Source organism: Lissotriton vulgaris, chromosome 12 (assembly GCF_964263255.1).
Source record: "Lissotriton vulgaris chromosome 12, aLisVul1.2, whole genome shotgun sequence".
NCBI classification, from domain to species: domain Eukaryota; kingdom Metazoa; phylum Chordata; class Amphibia; order Caudata; family Salamandridae; genus Lissotriton; species Lissotriton vulgaris.
This window is the reverse complement of record NC_141700.1, coordinates 145,809,389-145,831,364: the sequence shown is the minus strand read 5'-3', so window position 1 is coordinate 145,831,364 and position 21,976 is coordinate 145,809,389. Positions and strand designations below refer to the sequence as shown.

Genomic DNA, 21,976 nt, shown 5'->3' with positions numbered 1-21,976 from the left:
CTACTGCAGAGGACCCACAGTGACCTTCGTGGGCCCAGTCCCCATGCCTGAAGGGCTTCTGTAATGAATTAGGGCCAACAGGACCCAGTCACCAGTTTTCCAGCAATTAATGAGGGCCAACGGGGCCCAGTGACATCTTCCCCCGGGGAGGGGCGAACACGGGGCCTTACCCGGCCTTCCGCCCTCCTCCCCTGGGGGATTACCTTTTTCTTCGGCCCTCCGGGGCCCTTGCGCAGGTTCTGGAGCCTCACACGACCGGGCGCGGTGCAGGGAGCAGCTACAGAGCACCAGCGCCGGTCGCGAGGCAGTTCCAAGCGTTGTGGGGCGAATCGGAGGGGGCTCTCAGGCTCCACGGCCCCCTCCCGATGAGTGCTGGCAGTGAGGGGGGGCTCTGACACTCTCTCGGAGCCCTCCCCGTCGATGACAAGCGGTTCCCGGGCCTTCTACAGCCTCACCGGCCCAGGAACCAATCGCGATGTGGTGCAGGAGAGGCTCGGCCACGCGGCCAATCAGTGCGCGGCGGGGCCGGGACTTGATGTGTCCCCGTCACGTGATACGGGGATTCCTGCCTCCGGGCCTAACGCGACCTTACTGGAATGCGCGGAGGCCTCCTCAGGCGTACAATACGGCGGCCCTCTCCTGGTACACGGGGGCCGCCGAGGGGGGTCACGAAGACGGCGCTGGTTCCGCTGGGATCCCTCACTCTCCGGCCGGGCCGCGGCGGTGACAGCGGCCCCAGGTCACGCTGAGACACAGCGCCTTTTCTCCCTCACGCCTCCGGTTGCTGAGGCGGCCCTCTCCTGGCACTGGGGGCCGCCTGGGGGCAAAGCACGGCGTTTCACTAGGCGCTACAGGTAGGCGCTTGGCGAGGTTGCGGTCAGTGGCGCTCTTCCACTACTTCCGGTCGCTTCACCGGCACAGCGACATAAGAGCGCTTTTCAGGGGTCAGCAGTGGAGCAATTAACAGCGCTTGGATGGCACACGATGCCAGCGCTTCTTAGGGGGCATGCAGCGCTCGGTCAGACCAGCAGTTCCCGGGCAGTATAGCGCTTCAGCAGGCAGTCCTAGCACTTGGGGCACTTCACAGCGCTTTACAGGGGGGGGCACTTCCACAGCCCTGCAGGCAATTCACAGCGCTCCCACAGGACACAGCAATTCTTCACCAGTCAAGCGCTTGGAGGGCAATGTAGCGCTTAGGCAGTTTCTAGGTTGGCGCTTCATCAGTAGTTGCTTAAAAATAGAGGCAGCTCACAGGACAAGCCACACAGCAGTGGCAGGTTAGCGCAGGAACCCCAGGTGGCGTCAGGGGGCACAGGGAGTGACACAGCGCCAATACCTGTTGGGTTCCTCAAAAGTCCTGTGGTGATTTGGTTTTCTTCTTGGCGGGATGTTTCTTGCGCCTTTAGTTTCTTGGTTACTGGTTCCTTAATTTCTTCTTGGCGCAGCTGTTTCTCGCGCCCTTGTAAATAGCAGTTGGGTTCTTGTTTCCTTGAAGGGGGTTAAGTTGGTGGCTGGTGTTGGTTCTCCTCAGCCAATCCCCTCAAGTGGTCCCTGGGGGTTCCCTTCCGCTGGGCTAGGTCAGGGGGGATTTACAGGTGTGCTCAATACTTGAAAGGCAGCACTCAAAGTACTGTCACTTCCAGCATCATAGTCCCTGACTAGGCCCCTCTGCCTAAACTCCTGCGTAGGTTCCTCCCCCAGGTCCTCCCCTCAGCTTCTCTCCTTCTTCTCCCCAGGAAAGTTCCCTCCCTTTCCTTTTATAGTGCCAGTTGACAGTTGGTAGTGTCAGTTGGTGTCAGTTGGTGTCACCTCACCTGTTCCAGAAGGTTCCAGGAGGTGCTAGGTGGTTCCACCATTCTACCTATGGACAGGCTGGCAGGCTAAGATGGATACATTGCCTGAGGGTTCCAGCCTGCCCCTGGCTACTAGAATGCGCCCACTAAACCACGCTGCTGCAGCAGAGGTCTGTGGCGGCCATGTTAGGTGTAGAAGGTACCTGCATTTTAACACAAGTTTTAAACTAAACAGGGCATTCTCCACCACCCAAAGCCTATACAGTGTTGTTTCAATGGGGGCATTCTAAATTAACAGGGGATAAAAAGCGAAAAATTTCTGGGGAAAGGGCCAAGTCTCACACATCTCCCCCCCAGCCAAAAGCCAGGGTAGACTGGTCATTCCCTTGACGGGCTTCCCTGCTTGGGGCGAAAAAAAAAGGTGGACGCAGGCCCAATACCACCATGACATCCTCGCTAATCCAACCACCCCACTGGTGTTCCTAGTGGGATGCGGCCAGGACAGACCTCCAATCCAGATGTCTCTGGCCCTTACTCTCTCTCAGAGTGGGGGGCAGTCGCCCCAGGCCCGTGGTACCTCTTTCCACTCTCCTCCTCAACCTAGGGTCTAAACCCTTAAGTTGAATTGGTGACAGGGGCGAGACCTACCCCTCCCTGCACCCCTCCCAGGGTTCCGCACCCTCCCACCTGGAGTAGTACCCCTGAGAGTCACAACCGGAGGAACTCTGAATACAGAGATTCCTCCCGCCAGGTCAGGCAACCCCTGAACCTGGCCACCCAACCCAGGATCTTAACCCCGTGGCTGGACCGGTGCCAGAGGAGAGTCCTACCTCCCTCTGCACCCCCTCCCAGAGTTCCGCACACCCCCCTACCCGGAGAGGTACCCCTGGGAGTCACAATCGGAGGAACTCTGAATACAGAGATTCCTCCCGCCAGGTCAGGCAACCCCTGAACCTGGCCACCCAACCCAGGATCTTAACCCCGTGGCTGGTCCGGTGCCAGAGGAGAGTCCATCCTCCCTCTGCACCCCCTCCCAGAGTTCCGCACACCCCCCTACCCGGAGAGGTACCCCTGGGAGTCACAACCGGAGGAACTCTGAATACAGAGATTCCTCCCGCCAGGTCAGGCAACCCCTGAACCTGGCCACCCAACCCAGGATCTTAACCCCGTGGCTGGACCGGTGCCAGAGGAGAGTCCATCCTCCCTCTGCACCCCCTCCCAGAGTTCCGCACACCCCCCTACCCGGAGAGGTACCCCTGGGAGTCACACCGGTAGGGTCCTTAGTTACCGGTACCCCACCCACCAGGTCAGGCAATTCCTGATCCTGAAACCCCAGTCCAGGTTCTCCACCCCGTGACTGGTCCAAACCCGAACCTCGGGTACGCTGCCACCATGGAAGTACCTGGCACACATGATTTCAAGGTCTTCGGCTCTGTCTCTGTTAGCTGAAGCCTGTGCACCAGCTTCCTCTCATCCATTGCAAGGCTCTCACTCTCCCTTTCATGCTCTAACCTCTCTGACGACACACACCCCCTTCCAAGGTTCTCTGGTGTGCCCGCCTCCCTGGGTGTGACCTGCCCCTCCTGTCCCCATCCCCTCTCCCCTCTGGGTGGGCTCCTACCCGTGCCCCAAAAGTGGTACGGAGTTCCTTCTTCCCTCCGCCCAACAGGCACCCCCATCCCCTGACAACACTCCAGTACGCCAGGTGGGGACTCAGATAATTCAGGAAAAAGGTTCTAGGATGTGGCGACAGAATGGGGTCCCACAGGCCCTGATACACTCACAGGCTAGACAGTGGAGGGGTCAATTACTTTGGCTTACACACAATAATTGTGCAGCCCAATTGCTGTGCACCCTGTCCCAATGGAGGGTGCTGCATGGTCACAAGTCCTGGATCCCACCGCTCGACACCAATATGTTGGAACTGGGGTCACCAGTCCCCTAGGGTAGCATGGCACGAGCGGGTAGGCATCCGAAAGCTTATGTGTAAAGCGACCATACAACACACGCAACCACTGAGTCAGAAACATGAGCACGCAATTAGGGACGCCACTCCAGTGAGCTTGTATAAAAACTCAAGTTAACTTTATTAAGATAGATAATCAAGTAGATGGAGCAGGATCAGGGTATTAGGAATTCATCATAAAATTAGCTTATCCGCTTTCCACTAAAATACATGTGTGAGAACACTTGGCAATAAATACTGGATGAATAAATAATAAATATTAGATGTTCCATAAATATTAAATATTGATTAAATACATTTTTAGAATAACACAGGCCTGACCTACGCCTTGCTCCTGGTCAGCACCTGCATCAAACGCATTAAGAAGTTATAACAGTAAGCATTTCAATAAATAACAGTAGGTTTCCACTTTCCTTAAATATGAAACATCACATCAGGGGGAACCTTAGCTGTGCATAACTCTTCTCCCCTATTAGGAGTAAAACATCTCATAAATAGATAAATAATGTATCATAACTGACTAGAGGTCAAAGTTATCACTCTCCTCACACAGGGAAAAGACTTCAATGTAAAACATTTCATTTAGCCAGCATTACCCAGGTCATCAGGTAAGAATAAACCTTTCTTTTAACTAGGGTAAATTATCACAACACCTGAGGCTGGTATAGCAGTGCGCTATCCCTATTAATCAGGAATAAACCTCTCCTCAAATGGGAGTAACCATCTCCTTATATACCTAGAGGTCTTTGGGAACCATTGCATTAGGCAGGAGTATGCATGACATATGACCCAGGAACCATGTAATTATGTAGTATAAACATTTCCTGAGGTAGCAAACAGCATTCAGATAACAGTGCCTTAGGCAGTAATATACATGTCATGAGAGTAAAGGCAGAACATTTCATTAGTCATAAACTAACCAGACAGTTAATTACCAGTTTCACTTGGGAGGAATAACCATTCCATTACTTAGAGCTTTACGCAAAGCGTATTTGAATGAACCTTACATTGGGCATTCACTAAGGCATTTAGCTAGAAATAAACAGTTCTCTAGGCAGAAGTTAGGACATTTCTAAAGGCATTGCCCTAGGCAGGAGTGAACATTTAATTAGCCAGTACCCAGTATTTCAATAGGCCCCAAGTATTTCCTTAGCACCCTATAAGCCCTGCATCAGGCTCCAACTAGGCATTACCTCACTTCCAACCTGGCATTAGGCAAACTACACATCGGCTGGTGCATAAATGAGCAGTAAATTGCTCCTATTAATCAGGGAACATTCCCATAAGGTAAGGGAAAAACATTCATCAACAATGCAGCCCAATTTAATAATTATCTCACTGCAGGAGTACAAGGTTCCTACTGCAGAGGACCCACAGTGACCTTCGTGGGCCCAGTCCCCATGCCTGAAGGGCTTCTGTAATGAATTAGGGCCAACAGGACCCAGTCACCAGTTTTCCAGCAATTAATGAGGGCCAACGGGGCCCAGTGACATCTTCCCCCGGGGAGGGGCGAACACGGGGCCTTACCCGGCCTTCCGCCCTCCTCCCCTGGGGGATTACCTTTTTCTTCGGCCCTCCGGGGCCCTTGCGCAGGTTCTGGAGCCTCACACGACCGGGCGCGGTGCAGGAGGCAGCTACAGAGCACCAGCGCCGGTCGCGAGGCAGTTCCAAGCGTTGTGGGGCGAATCGGAGGGGGCTCTCAGGCTCCACGGCCCCCTCCCGATGAGTGCTGGCAGTGAGGGGGGGCTCTGACACTCTCTCGGAGCCCTCCCCGTCGATGACAAGCGGTTCCCGGGCCTTCTACAGCCTCACCGGCCCAGGAACCAATCGCGATGTGGTGCAGGAGAGGCTCGGCCACGCGGCCAATCAGTGCGCGGCGGGGCCGGGACTTGATGTGTCCCCGTCACGTGATACGGGGATTCCTGCCTCAGGGCCTAACGCGACCTTACTGGAATGCGCGGAGGCCTCCTCAGGCGTACAATACGGCGGCCCTCTCCTGGTACACGGGGGCCGCCGAGGGGGGTCACGAAGACGGCGCTGGTTCCGCTGGGATCCCTCACTCTCCGGCCGGGCCGCGGCGGTGACAGCGGCCCCAGGTCACGCTGAGACACAGCGCCTTTTCTCCCTCACGCCTCCGGTTGCTGAGGCGGCCCTCTCCTGGCACTGGGGGCCGCCTGGGGGCAAAGCACGGCGTTTCACTAGGCGCTACAGGTAGGCGCTTGGCGAGGTTGCGGTCAGTGGCGCTCTTCCACTACTTCCGGTCGCTTCACCGGCACAGCGACATAAGAGCGCTTTTCAGGGGTCAGCAGTGGAGCAATTAACAGCGCTTGGATGGCACACGATGCCAGCGCTTCTTAGGGGGCATGCAGCGCTCGGTCAGACCAGCAGTTCCCGGGCAGTATAGCGCTTCAGCAGGCAGTCCTAGCACTTGGGGCACTTCACAGCGCTTTACAGGGGGGGGCACTTCCACAGCCCTGCAGGCAATTCACAGCGCTCCCACAGGACACAGCAATTCTTCACCAGTCAAGCGCTTGGAGGGCAATGTAGCGCTTAGGCAGTTTCTAGGTTGGCGCTTCATCAGTAGTTGCTTAAAAATAGAGGCAGCTCACAGGACAAGCCACACAGCAGTGGCAGGTTAGCGCAGGAACCCCAGGTGGCGTCAGGGGGCACAGGGAGTGACACAGCGCCAATACCTGTTGGGTTCCTCAAAAGTCCTGTGGTGATTTGGTTTTCTTCTTGGCGGGATGTTTCTTGCGCCTTTAGTTTCTTGGTTACTGGTTCCTTAATTTCTTCTTGGCGCAGCTGTTTCTCGCGCCCTTGTAAATAGCAGTTGGGTTCTTGTTTCCTTGAAGGGGGTTAAGTTGGTGGCTGGTGTTGGTTCTCCTCAGCCAATCCCCTCAAGTGGTCCCTGGGGGTTCCCTTCCGCTGGGCTAGGTCAGGGGGGATTTACAGGTGTGCTCAATACTTGAAAGGCAGCACTCAAAGTACTGTCACTTCCAGCATCATAGTCCCTGACTAGGCCCCTCTGCCTAAACTCCTGCGTAGGTTCCTCCCCCAGGTCCTCCCCTCAGCTTCTCTCCTTCTTCTCCCCAGGAAAGTTCCCTCCCTTTCCTTTTATAGTGCCAGTTGACAGTTGGTAGTGTCAGTTGGTGTCAGTTGGTGTCACCTCACCTGTTCCAGAAGGTTCCAGGAGGTGCTAGGTGGTTCCACCATTCTACCTATGGACAGGCTGGCAGGCTAAGATGGATACATTGCCTGAGGGTTCCAGCCTGCCCCTGGCTACTAGAATGCGCCCACTAAACCACGCTGCTGCAGCAGAGGTCTGTGGCGGCCATGTTAGGTGTAGAAGGTACCTGCATTTTAACACAAGTTTTAAACTAAACAGGGCATTCTCCACCACCCAAAGCCTATACAGTGTTGTTTCAATGGGGGCATTCTAAATTAACAGGGGATAAAAAGCGAAAAATTTCTGGGGAAAGGGCCAAGTCTCACAGAAAGGAAGAAAGTTTATAAAGCAATTGTGAACGTGTAGTCTTGAACACTTTACACACATTAAAAATGTGTCCATTTAGAATGCTATCTGTGTATGACAGTGCGCTCCCTCAACACACTTTAGTAGTATATTTGTGGCAGTGTACCCTAATATGTATCATACCGGCTACAAATCACACACGTACCAGTTTCCTGTTGAATGAGTATAGCTCATTTGCCAAACTTGTTTATTTTTCTGCTTCCTTTGCATTTTTCACAGTCCCTTTTATTTCAGTAATGCAACATTGATGACCGCACCCCCACTCTAAAAATTGTTCCAGCACCACTGCAGCCTCCAGGTCAGTCCAGTTTGATAGACCTGACACGCTTACATTCTGTGCCTCATGGTGCTCTCAGTAAGTGCTGCACTTTTCATCAGCACTCTCAGTCCCAGAATGAAAACTGCACATCTGCTAACTCTGTGGTCACAAGAGCAGAATCTTAGCACCGAGTGTGGCTTAGATTCTACATAAAACAGTGGTTTGTCGAAAGCTGACAAATGCGAACAATACAAACCATTTCTGAGGACATAAACACAGGCTTGGTTAACAGGAAGATTGGCCTTACATTATCCAAACATTTGCAATAGAATGCCTGTACACCCCCAGGATAAGTGGAAACCCAAAGACCGACACTCACTAGATTAACTATTGTAGCAATAAGTGTTAGCACATGGGTTCCTGTCATCCTTTCGGCACCACATGACAAAATGTAACCCACACTATTCCAGTTGCTGGTGGTGTTGTGTGAGCTGATCATGTGCTAAGAGGCCCTGTGTCAGGTGTGACATCCTCAGCCAGTCCTGGATTTCCTGCCTGCAGCATGTCTCTTGGACTAGAAGGCTAATTTTAACACTGCAAACATTGACTAAAAACTCTCAGGATGCAAAATGCCTCTGACTTAAAAGCCAAGAGTGCCTGGAGGTGTTCCTAATAACAAGTGGCTTCTACAAGTTGGATGAAAACTCGAATGTTCAACAGTTGACTCCCTCTCCCTAAACCGGGGCGTAGCTGGGTCAGTAGAGAGTGAGCTTCAGGTTTCCCAACAATCCAGCAGGGACATAATGTTAAAATATATTATACGGCAAGCAGGGCGCATGAGAGGGACCTAAGGGGCAGTGGAAAGGGAGAGGAATGCAGATCTGTAGAGGTAAACTAACAAACATTTATTGAGACTTTCAAAACCGAGGGAGAGAGTGTGAATGCGTTTTTGTCTGAGTGTATGTCAGAACCGCTGGTGAAATCTGAACGATATCGTCATACCCGACTGAAAGCACTTGCACCCAACTATTTACCAGAAAACACATTTATTTGGGGTGGGGGGTGTAACACCCTAAACACTCCGCCCCCCTCCCCCCACTGTGAAGTTATGCCCCTAAACAAATCTTTTATAACTAAATACATCTCCCAATGACCAAGAAATGGCAGGGATTAACCTGCAGAATGAGCAGGGGTTTAAGACGACTTCATCTCATCAGGGAGGGACGCTATTACTCAACGATGCTTTGGTTGTGTTTTCTTTACAGAAGATAACATATTATCAATGCGGGCCGCTCTTCACTAATCAACATGGGGAGCAGGTATATAAATGGATCCTTACAAGGCCTTATATTTAACGGATGCTGTAAATATGTATAGCTATGTTTTTTGCATGGAATCCCAGCTCTGTACCTCAGTTCCCTTATCTGCACATCCTGGAAGCTTGTGCGTCAGTGGTGACCCCCAGCTATTTGTATGACTATTCCTTCATGATCATATTATCGTTAAAGTTCCTGCCGCCCCGTTTTTGATTTTCCTGCCCAGTGTGACGGTTTTGGTCTTCCTTAGGTTGACCTCCAGGAAGTTGGCGATGGAATAAGAGCGCAGCACATATTGCAGGTGATGGAACCCAACTCTTGTGTAACTAAACAACGCTAAGTCATCTGCATAAAGCAAATTGCTGATGTGTTTGCTCCTATCTTTGGGAAAATGAATGTTGGTAATGTCAAGAGACCTGGACAAGTCAGACAAGAGCAAGTTGAAAAGCAGGTGGGGCCAACATACCACTGTTTTATCCCCCACTAGGTTGCAATTTTCCCAGATATGCAGGAGACTTCACCCAATTTGATGTGAACCCTGTGTTAGTGTGCAATTGAAAGATGGCCTCCAGGAGTTTTGGTGGAATGCCCAATTTCTTTTACTTCATCCAAAGGGCCGGCCTGGAACACAGTCAAATACTGCCCTGAAATAGACAAAGCAGAAGTGCAACAAGGTTTGCAATGTTATCGCCTTTTCCAATAGCAAGGATATAGATAACCGATTTGTCAGGGTGCCACATTTTTTGATAAACCTGGCTTGATTCTTTGGTATAAGCCCCCTCGACTTCACCCATTGTTTCAGGCCTTCAAAAAATAGATTGGCAAAGAAGTTTGCGTTGTTGTCCAGGAGCACTATCAGTCTGTAAATGCTGGGGTCGGATTTGGAACCACCTTTAAAGATAGGTTGAATAATGGCCCCACGCCAGGAATTCGTTATTACTGAGCTCCTTAGGAAGTGTTTCAAAAGCGGCGTGAGTTTTCACGCCCAAAAAGAAATATCCTGCTTAAAGAGAGCCTAAGGGGGCCGTTTGGCCCAGGGACCCATCTGATCTTGCCTTGGCCAGAACCGGTTGTAGCTGGCTGGTCAGAGGTGGTGAGTCTGTAATGGAAGTGTCGGAGCTTTCGGGAGCCTGAAAAGTGGCGGAGATGGTAACCTCGTCTGTGCTTGTGGGGCAAGGCTCACTCCTTTGCTGGGTGATATAGCATTTCTGGCTGTCGGAATAACTGGACATGAAGTACCTAGAGAGGAGATGGCCAGTCTAGTTCAGATATGTTTGCACTGTCAGCTCTTCCAGAACCATTCACTAGTCGGTTTACCAGAGCCCAAAATTTCCTCAAGTTGTTTTTTTAGGTCTCGGCTAGCGTTGCTGCGCACATGTGTAGCTCGCTCGGGGAGATTTTTAGGTCTCAGCTAGCGTTGCTGTGCACATCCTCAGATCGCTCGGTGAGATTTAATGTTTTTGAGGAGTTTCAGTAAAGATCTTTAAGCCCCACCCCTCTTTTCCATTGGCTGGCATCACCGTTTATGCATTGCTGCACACATGCGCAGCTCGCTCGGCGAGATTTAATGTGTTTGAGGAGTTTCAGTAAAGGGATTTAAGCCCCGCTCCTCTTTTCCATTGGCTGGCGTCACAGTTTATGATAGACGGTGGCCAGTCATTGGAAAAGAGCTTTGTATATTGCCTCCCTTTGGCTTTTTTGGATGGCCCACTTGGACGGGCTTTCCTTCTGGCGTAAAAGGTTTCTTATCTTTATGGGGCCATGTGTTTAAACGCCTGGCCCCATAAAGACAGGAGATCCTCGCTCTTTCACTTTCGGGACCGCCACTTCGTCATCCCTTTTAAATCTGTCCCCTGTTCTGCCCACCTGTTATACACCCGTCCTTCCCGCCTCCGTCGCCTTTCTTTTCCCTGTTTTGAGCTTCTCTCTCACCCACCTGCCCCCTTCCCTCCCTAGGTTGTCACACTCTTTCCCTGCCTTTTTCCACCCTTTCCTTCCTCTTGCTCCCTCTCCTCTGCTTCACTCCCACCCTCGCCACCTCCTCCTGTCTCCCCTCACCCCCTCTCCCTGGTCCCCACACTCTCTCCCTCTCGGCTGCAGTTAGTTGTGGCGGACCTCGAGCGCAGAGAGATAGGGGGTGACGTGGCACGGTGGCGCCCCACCCTCTGCCCAGCCATGGCACATGCAGCCCTTGGGACAAGATGTGCAGATGTGCACGGGTGATAGGGCCGTGCGTGTGGTAGTAGTCTCTGGGCAGGGGGGCCTTGTGGCTGTTTTCATCTTTTCATTTCAGGCTCTGCAGGTAACAAAATGTCTGCCTCCGGAGGGATGGTGAAAATTGGATGATTAAAGGATTAACTTTTTACTGGAAAGGGACTTTGAAAGAAGGATGCAAGTAACTTAATTGCAAGTCGTGTTTGGTTAATAAAAAAGCATGGTCATGGGATCTTTTTTCGTAAACTGTGCCGGCAGCGGTTGATTGGGACCATGCTCGGTGTATGCACATTCTCAGTGTTAAATGCACTTTTTGCTCTCCCTTCCTCGAGCAGAAACACCAACTGAAAAAGCATTCTTCTCATCAAAACACCCTTCCAAGGTCTCCAGCTGTCCCCTGGAGGGAGCACTTCCTGCCGATTGAACCCTTCTCTTACACGGCCTGTCAATATCCTTCTGTTTCTGGCGTCTTCATTGCTTGATTTTTCTCATGAGAAAACATCACTCATAGTTGTTGAAGTGTAACTCATAATTGCACAGAAATTATGAAACTGTCACACATGGCAAATCTGAAACCATGGCAGCAAGATGCATGCCGGTACTACAGCAGGTACATTATCAGATAAGGTGTCTTATGTCCTCATTAAGGTCAAGGTGTTAATGTATCTCAGATGAATGATATTGAATCGGTTGCTAAAAACCATAACTTATTGCAAAGTGGTGTAGTTCTCGCTCTGGGTAAGGAGGCCCCAGTTACCCCAACACCCTAGTGTGTCCTGCCCTTTACCTGGTACATACAATATGCAGAAAAGGCTTTTACTACACAACTCGTGCACTTATATATGAATATCTGATCACTTATGGCATTTTCCTCTTACTGTTTATGTGAAAAATAGAGTTGGTGTGATGGTCTTACTGTAGTTTGTGTTTGTTGACGCCTCTGTCTAACACAGGTAACGTGTCAAGGGCTGATACATAGGATTGTAAACTTTTAATACATCTTTATCACAGTGAAAAGGCTGCAAAGAGCTTAATTAGCGGAATATTGTTAAGTAAAATTTCACTTGTAACCGCAGGAAAAACATTATTAAAAAAATGATTTATAGTTCCCTTTACCTACCACTTCCCTCTCTTTGGCTAGGCTATCTGACTCACACCCCCCCCCCCACCAAAGACAGCATGTTGCATTCTATACTGTTGTGCTGCATACCTAGTCTTATCCCCTATTGGACCAGCTGTCTACTAGACATAATGTCCAGATCCTGGTCACCTGTCTACATGCTGGTGCTGAAGAGCCATCTCTTCTGGGAACATGACCTCCCTATGAATTCAGAACTTGCTTATTAGTTGCCTCTTTGTATTTGATCGCAGTCGCACCACTGTGCAGGACTTTTGACCCAAGATAAGAAACCAGCATTGAAAATGCAATAGGTCTCGCCTTTGATTACGTTAAAGCCCTTTCTTGTTGCTATACAATGCCATTAGCAAAGCAAATGGCTTTAACTTAATCAAAGGCGAAACCTATTGCATTTTCAATGCTTGTTTTGCTTTCATATCAAAGTGTCGCCCGAAACTGTTCTGCTCGTCTGGGCTCCTCTGCCCAGATAGCTTGCTTATAACGTTTTAGAGCCAGCTTAAATTCCATTGCTAACTCTTCATTGCCAGGATTTTCATGAGCTAATCTCAGAGCGAGGTTCAGAGATTTCTTTGAGCTTAGGATCATGACAATAGGAGGGAAAGCTTGGTGTGACAGTGATGGAGCAGCGTCTGCAGTACTAGGTGGTAATTTTACGAGGCACACATTAATAAGATTGGCACACTCCGTAATCGGTGAAATGTTTCCAGTGGTGGCCCCTCTAGTAGGTTTTATGCATTTGACCACGATTTTGCCCTGAGAATCCTCCCTCCATTTAGGTCGCCTAAGGTTGTCAGTGAAAGCTCCCTGGAAGCTCGTAGAAAACTGCATAATTAAATGAATGAAGAATGCATTCATTCAAATTTCCATATGTGACTCAGACTCAAAGGCCACTTACCATATGTGGGTATTTTTATTTTACATCTAAGAGGAAATTTCAGTAATATTTTGAAGCCTTGATTTTTTTTTTGTTTGATTTACATAAACCATGGAAAGTACAGTAACTGTAGCCTCCTTTTAAACACGCAAACCCCATATCTTTTAAAATCAACCACGTTAACACTAAAATCTCAGAGCGAACGCTTATGGCCCTCGATTAACTGGCATGGCTGGTAGAATACAAAGCATTCAACTGTATGTAGTTATGTAGTGTACAAAAAAGTGGTACTACGCCATGGTTTCTCACAGCATTATCGCAGACAAGGAAAAACTAGTGGTGGTAAAGGGGAATCTGCACTTCCTGTTTCGGTTTCTGCCCCTATGGAGTGGCAGGGCAACAGGAGCATTGGATGGGGAGTAGAGGGTTGAATTAAAAAACCTACCTGTTCCTGCTGCCGCTTAGCGCTTTAGTGCTCCTCCGCTCTGCTGCTGCTCCCGACAGTCCCTGGGACAACAGACTCCCCATCCAATCCAGACGCAGCTCTCGTATTATGAGGGCAGCATGGTAATTGGCTTGAGTGGGCTGTTTTTATGCTCCGCTCAGGCACAGGGAGTCTGTGCTTTTCTCTAATCCGGCTTTAAAATACATCCAGGTTAGAGAAACCTACATGCGCATGTGTGTTTGGCAGGTCAAACAGACCTGCCAGGTTAGAGAAACCTACATGCGCATGTGTGTTTGGCAGGTCAAACAGACATGCCCATTTAGAAGTGCGCAACACTCCTCCTCCCCTTCACATGGCCTGGCCCTGCCCCTCACTACACGCGCTGGCTCAGAGCCAGCAGCGTAAAAATAAAATAATTGTAAAATATAGTTGTATTTTTCAGCTGCTTTCTCCGAATCAGTGAGGCAACGCTCCTCCGCCAATGCGGAGGAGCCGCCGCTGGACACTTCACCTTGGCAGAGGTCGTTTTATCAGAACCCTTGTCATACTTGACGGTAAACATGTGCGGGTTTTAGTTTTAACGTTCTAGTTAGTTTTGCTTTTGGAATGGTCATCCTGCCCACCAGTTCCAAGTAAAAGACCTTGGTTATATTATAAATATAGCTAGTTCTTGCGCAAGCCTCTGCAGTGTCTGTGCCTCCTAGACCAAATCATTCTGATTGTATTGTGGACAGCAGCCATCTCTTTCCCTATTAGTGAAATCACCTAATTGCCTCATGTTCCCAAGGAATAATCACCCCCCCCCCCCCCCCCCCCCCCATTCCAAGGTGCAAACTACCTGGTGATCTAGTGAAACACAAGTCTGGGACAAATCTACAGGGTAAACCGAGACCACACTTCTTCTGCTGTGGCATTGGTTTTCTGTTTGAAGATTTTGGAAAAAACTCCAACATCTGTTTTCGTTTTACAACTATACCCCTGTTGAGGAATGATGTCCCGGGGAAAAGTCTGAAATTTAAATGAACTCGACCCAACACATCAGAAATTCTGGCCTGTTGTGAAGCATCCTATTTTTCTTGTAGGGCAGTGTTTGGCAGTCTGGTGCGGTCCTTATAAGCGGTTGCAACATAAAACAGCCAAAACAAATGAAATACCTACACAGAAGATTGGAACATAGATTTTCACACTTCTTTGCCATTTTCTCAGTGTTCACGGTCTATGAATTATTGACACAGCAGCATGCTATATAGAACTATTTGTGACAATCGGGCTGCTGGGTCCTCCGTTCAGTGTGATAGACGGCTATTTCAACTTGAAAAGTGACCAATAAGGCAAGGTTCCTCAGTACAATGATTGAAGTGTGGAGGAGATGTGTGTATACATAGAACACATCAGCATTAATTAATAAAGAGATCTGTGGGTCACAGATTTAATTCCCTGTAAGGTGACTCTGTATTTCGTCCTTCAAAAGTTGATTCAAATTTGTGCAATTGAGTTGGGTTATCATAGGAGTTGGTATTGCACTTTAAGTAGCCAATAGGATTAAGATTAGAGATTACTTGTTATTAATTGTGGACCATAAATATTCCCTCTGACGTATTTAGGAGGCCCAAAGAGGGGATGAACCTCGGGGGTTAAAGCACATGAAAGTAGATCAGTTGTCTCCAGGTGTTGGAACACGTAGGGAAATTTCAAAACTTGATGGGTGTAGTTTTTTTTCTGTCATGGCTATCTATGTATCCATGAGTGGAAGGATTGAATTGCATGTAGATGATCAGAAATAAAATAATGCATACCCCTTTCCTAGTCTGGCAGGTGAACTGAACTGATGTTCTTGTAACTTTCAGAGACCGATGTGGATGTGGACCCGGAGACCGGTGAGCGTTCCTTGGGATAAACTGGGTGCTTGAAGGCCGTACTGATGATTGAATGCCGAAACGTGTTTCGCCCATGTTGTCCTCCGCACTTGCTTTGGACCATGAACTTTGCAAATGGTGCAGGAACAGCATTTCCCTTGCAGAGACCTAGCAAGGAGAGGCTTGGGGATTCAGTTGACATGGTTTCGGGAAAGTCCATTTACACTTTGGTCTGCATTTCATTTGCATATTGCGGTAAAAGTCCACTAACTGCAGGTCCCCTGATTCTCAGACTGCAACCCTCCCGCTGTGTGACCCACCATCATTCCTAATGTTGCTCCTCTTATCCTTGGATTTATGACCTTTGAAAGAAAAGATCACCTTTCTATTGTGGCTGATGTTTCTTTTTTTTTTTTATCTTCTTATTACCTTTTTGCATCATTTGTTTTTAAATCGGAGGTGGGTCAATCTAGAAGAGAATTCATATGAGGAAGGACAAAGGCCGGGATATTGTGCAGATATCGCATCTGAAGCTCTCACACTGACCAAATTAATGTAACCAGGCTGCAGAGCAAGCACGTGTTGTGTTATTCTGTGAAATGGGCGCTAACACCAGGATACACATCACCGAAAGAGATCTAGTCTGATGGATTGTGTATCTTGGTGGGATTCAACTGGAATACAGTGTCCATTCCCGGCGTACTCTCCTCGAATGTTGTTCCCACTTTATCTGAAGTGAAGTGCCAAGCTTATGGCCCTCCTCTGGAATATTGCATCCATTTGTGGAGTCCTAATGGTGTTTACATATTGGAGGGTTCCATCTAGTTTGTTGTGTCAAGCTCCGGGGCCTCATCCGGAGTATTGTGTGGAACTGTGCAAGACTCTCCAGTATTTTGGCTGATTCTGGATGCCACACCTTCAGCAGGACAGACAGACGGCAACTGAATTGATACACCTAAAATAGCATTTTGACGAGAGACTCAGGAATATGAACACTGACTGTAGGCAATGAAAAAGAGAATTAAAAAAAAGTGAGAATGGTGTTACAAAAAAAATGAATACATTAGAAAGACAGGGGGTTATCTGTATTAGTGTGGATTAGTCTGGGGAAGACTGGAGCTTGTGGTGTTAAATAAATGGGAATCCTTGAAAGGTCCAGCATTTCTGATGTCCTTCAGATTGGATAGGCAGCCCTGTACCTCCCGATACCCTAAAAGAGTGAGGTCTTCACAGGGTAGGATTAATCTGGAGCAATGCTTTCTTTTTATTTTGGACCCAAAAAAAATACACAGTGGGCATTATTTTCAGAAAAAGCTGTAAATCTGTACCAAGGACTGGTACCTAACTTGGCTACAGATTTAAGACTTTTTCAAATTCTCAGTAGCGTTCCAGTCACATTTGGAAATATGTGCAAGTTGGATGAAGAAAAAAGAGTAAGTGCAAATATCCTTACTAACTTTTTTTTCCTCACAAAGGTTAATTTTTTTTCTCGGTGTAGAGACCATTTACTCTTCACCCCCAACAGTTTTCAGGGCGTTCCACCTCCCTATCCACTGTGTTCTTGGCGGACGGGTTTGAAGAGGAGTTTATGAATACAAACAAACTTTCAGGGTATTCCAACCCTGGCAAGCCCACTCCATTCTCACTGGAAGAGATTTTATCACAGGACCCTTCGAGTGAGTAAATCTTTTTACTAGTGTGGGAAAAAATGTTGGGATTACTTTTTGCGACTTTTGAAATTGTACACAATACTAAGCTATTGAAGAATTCCAGAGTCACCGGAACACACTTCCAGAGTTCTACAGTTTGATGGACGAGTTTTGTTGAAAGATTAAAAACACTGTATTGTACAGAGTAAAACTTATTTTGTAGGTTTCTATATTTCTATTTGATGCATTTTATAATAGCCCATTTATTTGTAGGAAGCAGCAGACTAAATAGTAAGCTGCCTACATAATGAGAATACAATGTAAATCTACTTTTAATTGGGGAGGTTGAAGAAATTATAGGGAAATGTAATTTCTGTGTTGTGAAAATGTTTTGCAAAAATAAAATGTTCTTTACTTATCATATTTTACCTCCTGACAAATTCACCAGTTAGCAACTTATTCCATTTTTTTCTGATTATTAACTTTCACATGTTTTTTCTTGTTTAGACTGGTCTTTTTTGTGACCTAAGTTCAGATTTGAAACAGGGAAGAAACAGTAGAAAGGCAGCCTGCATACCTCTACCTCTATTCTGGGATGAGTGAGAGATTTTTGAACTGTGACCGTACTGATTTCTCTTGGGTTATCATGTACCAAGTAGAGTTCACATTTCAATATTCCAGCACAATTTACTAGGAGTGACAAGGCAGTGTTGCTCCTTGACATTGTAACTGTGTCAGGATTGCTTTTATATTTGGCTTCACATCTGGCTTCCTTGGATATTGAGCCTGTACCTGTGATTAATTCTGAAGGGGAATCATTTGGCACAGAGACATTATCCCAAACCGTTTGATTCTGTACAGTGCCAGAGCGTGTTCCAAAGCCCAGTCGCATGCAGACTTGTTCCGGAGATCCCCGGATAATATGGAGGAAAATGCTTTAAGTATTACTACATCGTGTGTTCCAATAACAGATGGAGGTCAGTGAGGCAACAGTAGCCCCAGGCGGCACAGGTAGCGTGGTGTGGCGGTGGGGCAGGGCGCGGCGGGGGGAAGCCAACAAACAGAATAGGTGTTGCTTATTAATTCAATTGTACCTATTCTGTCTACTCTTTCCCCCCCCCCCCCCCGGCTCCCACCCCACCCGGCTCCCACCCCACCCCACCCCACTTACCTGTGCTGGCCGCCGCTGGTAGCCTCCGCAGCCCCTCCGGCACTGGCGGCAGAGTACTGGCCTGAGAGCTCCTGACTGGGCTCGCAGCATGGGGGGAGCCCTCAAGTTGCATTACACCACTGATGGAGGTCAATCATCCTCACTAAGATGGCATCCGATAAATGTGACCCGAATACCACTTCCATAGTACACAATTGAAAGGGAACCAAGAAAATAGTGGCAGAGGGCACTGGACACTATTAATATATAATTATTTTAAGGCTTGGCTTTTACATTGGTGAGTTGCCGGTCTAGTCGTTAGGGATGGAGGGTATAGCACTTTGATTTCAGTACTGATTTAGTATTGTGTGCCAAAGAACATGGCACCCCAGGAGGTGGGTGTAAGAAATTAAGGCTCTTAAATTCACTTAGATTTTATTAGTTTATTATTTTATTAGATTTATTAGTATTAGATGACACTAAAGCATAGCATTAGGCGTTGCTCATGTGTAGTTATAGTTAGGTCAAAGTTTCCAAAGGAAGAGTGTTTTTTGTTTCGTAAAAAAAAGTTGGCAGTTTCACAAATCTGCATGAAACTTTACCAAAAATGTTAATCCACCTCAAAGGGGACGGGTACACAAAAGTGTGATTTCCCATATTAATTCAGATAGGAAATTTTGTTGACTGATATGGAAACCATGGTTAAATTGAATAACACCAAATTTGCAAAAAGTTAGAAATACAAGAAAAAATGCATTTGGTGTAAAGCTCTTCAGTCATTTTCAGGAAATTCGTATTTAAAGAGCGGCTTGGTTGGCCATGAAGGGTGCAAAGGTTAGGTAAAACAAACAAAAATACAAACACACAAAAGGTGATGTGAGGATGCTTTCAATAAGTCGAACTCATCACCTTTTGTGTGTTTGATGTATCGCACCAAGTGGCCAAGAGAATAACCAGAGTGGGTCTCTTGCTCACAGTGCCCCTGGAACCAAACTGCACCTGACTGAAGAGCCCCAATAAGGGCTAAGCCGGTCTTTAGTTGCTTGTGTTCCAGGTCAGGGAAGACCTGGCCTAGCAGTCAGGGCTGGACTGGTCCTACTGGAGCAAGGGCAAGACGATTTGTATATGAAATGAAATTAAATGAAAAATGACACTTGTATAGCGCATAACTACCCGGAGGCCTCGCAGCGCTTTTGACTGATTTCCTGTGGCGAGCTCAAGGTAGATCAACAAGCTTTTGCGAACAAGTGAGTTTTCAAGGCCTTTCTGAAGGACATATGGTTATTGTTCTCTCGTAGAGAGAGCGGGAGGGAGTTCCAAAGCTTGGCCGCAGTGTGGGAAAAGGAACGACCGCCCCAACGAGCTTTGTTGATTTTAGTTGTAGTTGCTAGCTGTAAAGCGCTAGAACGGAGGGCTCTGGACGGGGCATAGGGCGTAGCTATGGGGTGTAGGATTGCCGGGCCAGTGCGGTGAAAAGATTTGTGCAAAACGCACATGGCCTTGAACTGTACTCTGGCCGCTACTGGGAGCCAGTGAAGTTCCTTTAGAGCTTTCTTAGCTGACTGCCAGCGGGGAATGTTATACAATAGTCGGGCGGCACAGCTTTGTGTAACTTGAAGCCTATGGGTCAAAATGAATGTGAATGAATATGGCTAGGTCTACTCTGAGGAGGCATTGTGGACAAAAGGGACAATGGGTTGGAATGCTACCCCGAGTAATTGCCAGTGTTAAATCTTATTGCAAGCATCCTCCCCTCTTTTGTGCAGCATGTAGTAACAGCCATTACAGTACTCTGGGTCACTGTTCCCACCTAAATGCTTTGTAGTGAATTCCTGTTTTTGAGTCTCAAAAAGGAGCACACATGAAGGTGATAAGATTATCAATATAGATCTTTTGTTGTTTGAGGTATATTAATTTTAGGAATTCTGGTGAGCTTCAGGGATTCTTTTTTTTTTTTTTAGCCCTGCAAAGAAATATTGACCCTCTGATGGGATCTGATAAACCATGTTTTAGAGAAAACGGTTTTCTCTCGTGATTTTCTCAGAGATTGCAGAAGGTGCTCCAGAGCGAGGATATTTTCTATAAGTTAACATTATCTTCCTCATTTATAGGAGACTAGAGTCCGATCTTCTGATTAAGCTATTACATTACAGCAGGACTTTTAGTAAGCATGGGCTATTTAATAGCCAACAGAGACATTGCCAAGTACTGGGGATCCCCCTCCCGTGTCGGTTTGGTCCCGGGGCATAGACTTCTGCTGCAGGGCGAATATATATAAATGGAGGGGCTGCACAAGCAAACATTACAAGATTTGGGGCCCATGTCTTGCTTCCTCGTCACCCGAGTAGTCTTAGTTATGCAAAATCATTCCACTCAATAGGTTATTTAAATGCTTTCCAATGCTAAGATTTATACTTGAGTGATGTGTCCTTGACTTGCTGTATGGGGACATGTCTTGGAATAAGTAAACCAATAAATAGAAATATATATTCAAAATATATATATAAATATTAAATTCCAGCAGCAGCAGACTGTGAGCAGATTCCCCGTGTTCTGCTACGGCTTCCCATAGTCTTTTAATGAACAACTAGAATGCTGATAGTCTGTATATGAGATAAGCGTGACAAACTTGAACACCAGCTTGATGGAATCTAAGCTGTAAAACCTAAAGCATTCCCTTTAGAAATTAGGGAGTTAATTTTGTCACAGAACTGGTTAGTGCTCTAGAAAGCAAAAATGTGGGCAAGTTCTCTATGAATTGTCAAAATATCTTCCTCATCCATGTCAGTGAAAAATTTCTGAAATACAGAGACCGCATGTTCATTATCACCAGTGGCAGTCTGTCAGTAACTGCCTGGTGATCAACTGCAGATTCACCACAGCGTTCTAATGAACAACTAGCGCACTAATATTCTGAATTTGTGAAAAGGCAGGGACTGTGGGACATAATTTTTTTGGAATAGGAGCTGTTGAAGTAAAAGCCTATCCCGAGGAGCAGGCTGAAGTAAACCAGCATTGAGGTGTCGATGCAGGCGGAAACCAGTGGGTTAAAAACGTGACAGAGGTATGAGGTTTTAGTAGTTTGATGCACAATGTATTGTTAATGGGGATATACATTGTTTAATCATTACGGGTTCCATTGTCCTTTTCCATTCTCACGTTGTAAGCTGCAATGTTCACGAGATGTCCCTCACTGAACTTGGGGACGACATCGCCCTTGGTCACCTAAACCACATTGCAACAGTGCTGATAAGACCTTTCAGTTAACGCTCTTGCTCTCAATGTTCCTCATTAAGAATTTCTTCTGAGGGCTTTTTTCCATCACTAGTACATTGTTGTATCCATTACCAAACTAATAAACCATGTCATCAAACCTGCAAAGAAAAAGACATGCAAGCAGAACATGGAAAACAGTATTCTATGCAGAAGAAATACAGGCCTAGTCAGGACAACTTTAAAGTATTAAATCAATGTTGCACCTTTAATATGGGTGTGTACTTTCAAAACACAAATGAAGATAAAATGTTAGTTGGACTCATATTACATGTGGCTTACAGTAAATCTTGAATAAATGTATATAAGTTTGACTAAGAACTTCATTTAAATGAAATATATGAAACATTAGTGCACACATTATATAAGGAATATGCTACTTACCAGTATGCATCTGTTCTTGGCATGTAGGGTTGCTGACATTTATATCTGTGCATAGATCGCCGCCTACTGTTGGGTCTGGATGATTGCACTTTGTTGTCCTGGTAGAGTCTTCAAAGTATCACGGGAT

At 47.3% G+C, this 21,976-nt stretch overlaps 1 protein-coding gene across 2 annotated transcripts in view; it reads left to right on the top strand.

Moving 5' to 3' along the window:
* Window positions 1-17,399, top strand: part of LOC147673704 (uncharacterized) — a 64,865-nt gene extending 47,466 nt beyond the window's left edge. For both annotated transcript variants that reach the window (XM_086947623.1, XM_086947624.1), the window contains exon 3: window positions 15,385-17,399. In XM_086947623.1, coding sequence (XP_086803749.1) covers window positions 15,385-15,434 — 50 coding nt within the window. In that variant the 3' untranslated portion in view covers window positions 15,435-17,399. The remainder of the gene's footprint in view (window positions 1-15,384) is intronic.
* Window positions 17,400-21,976: the final 4,577 nt, after the last annotated feature.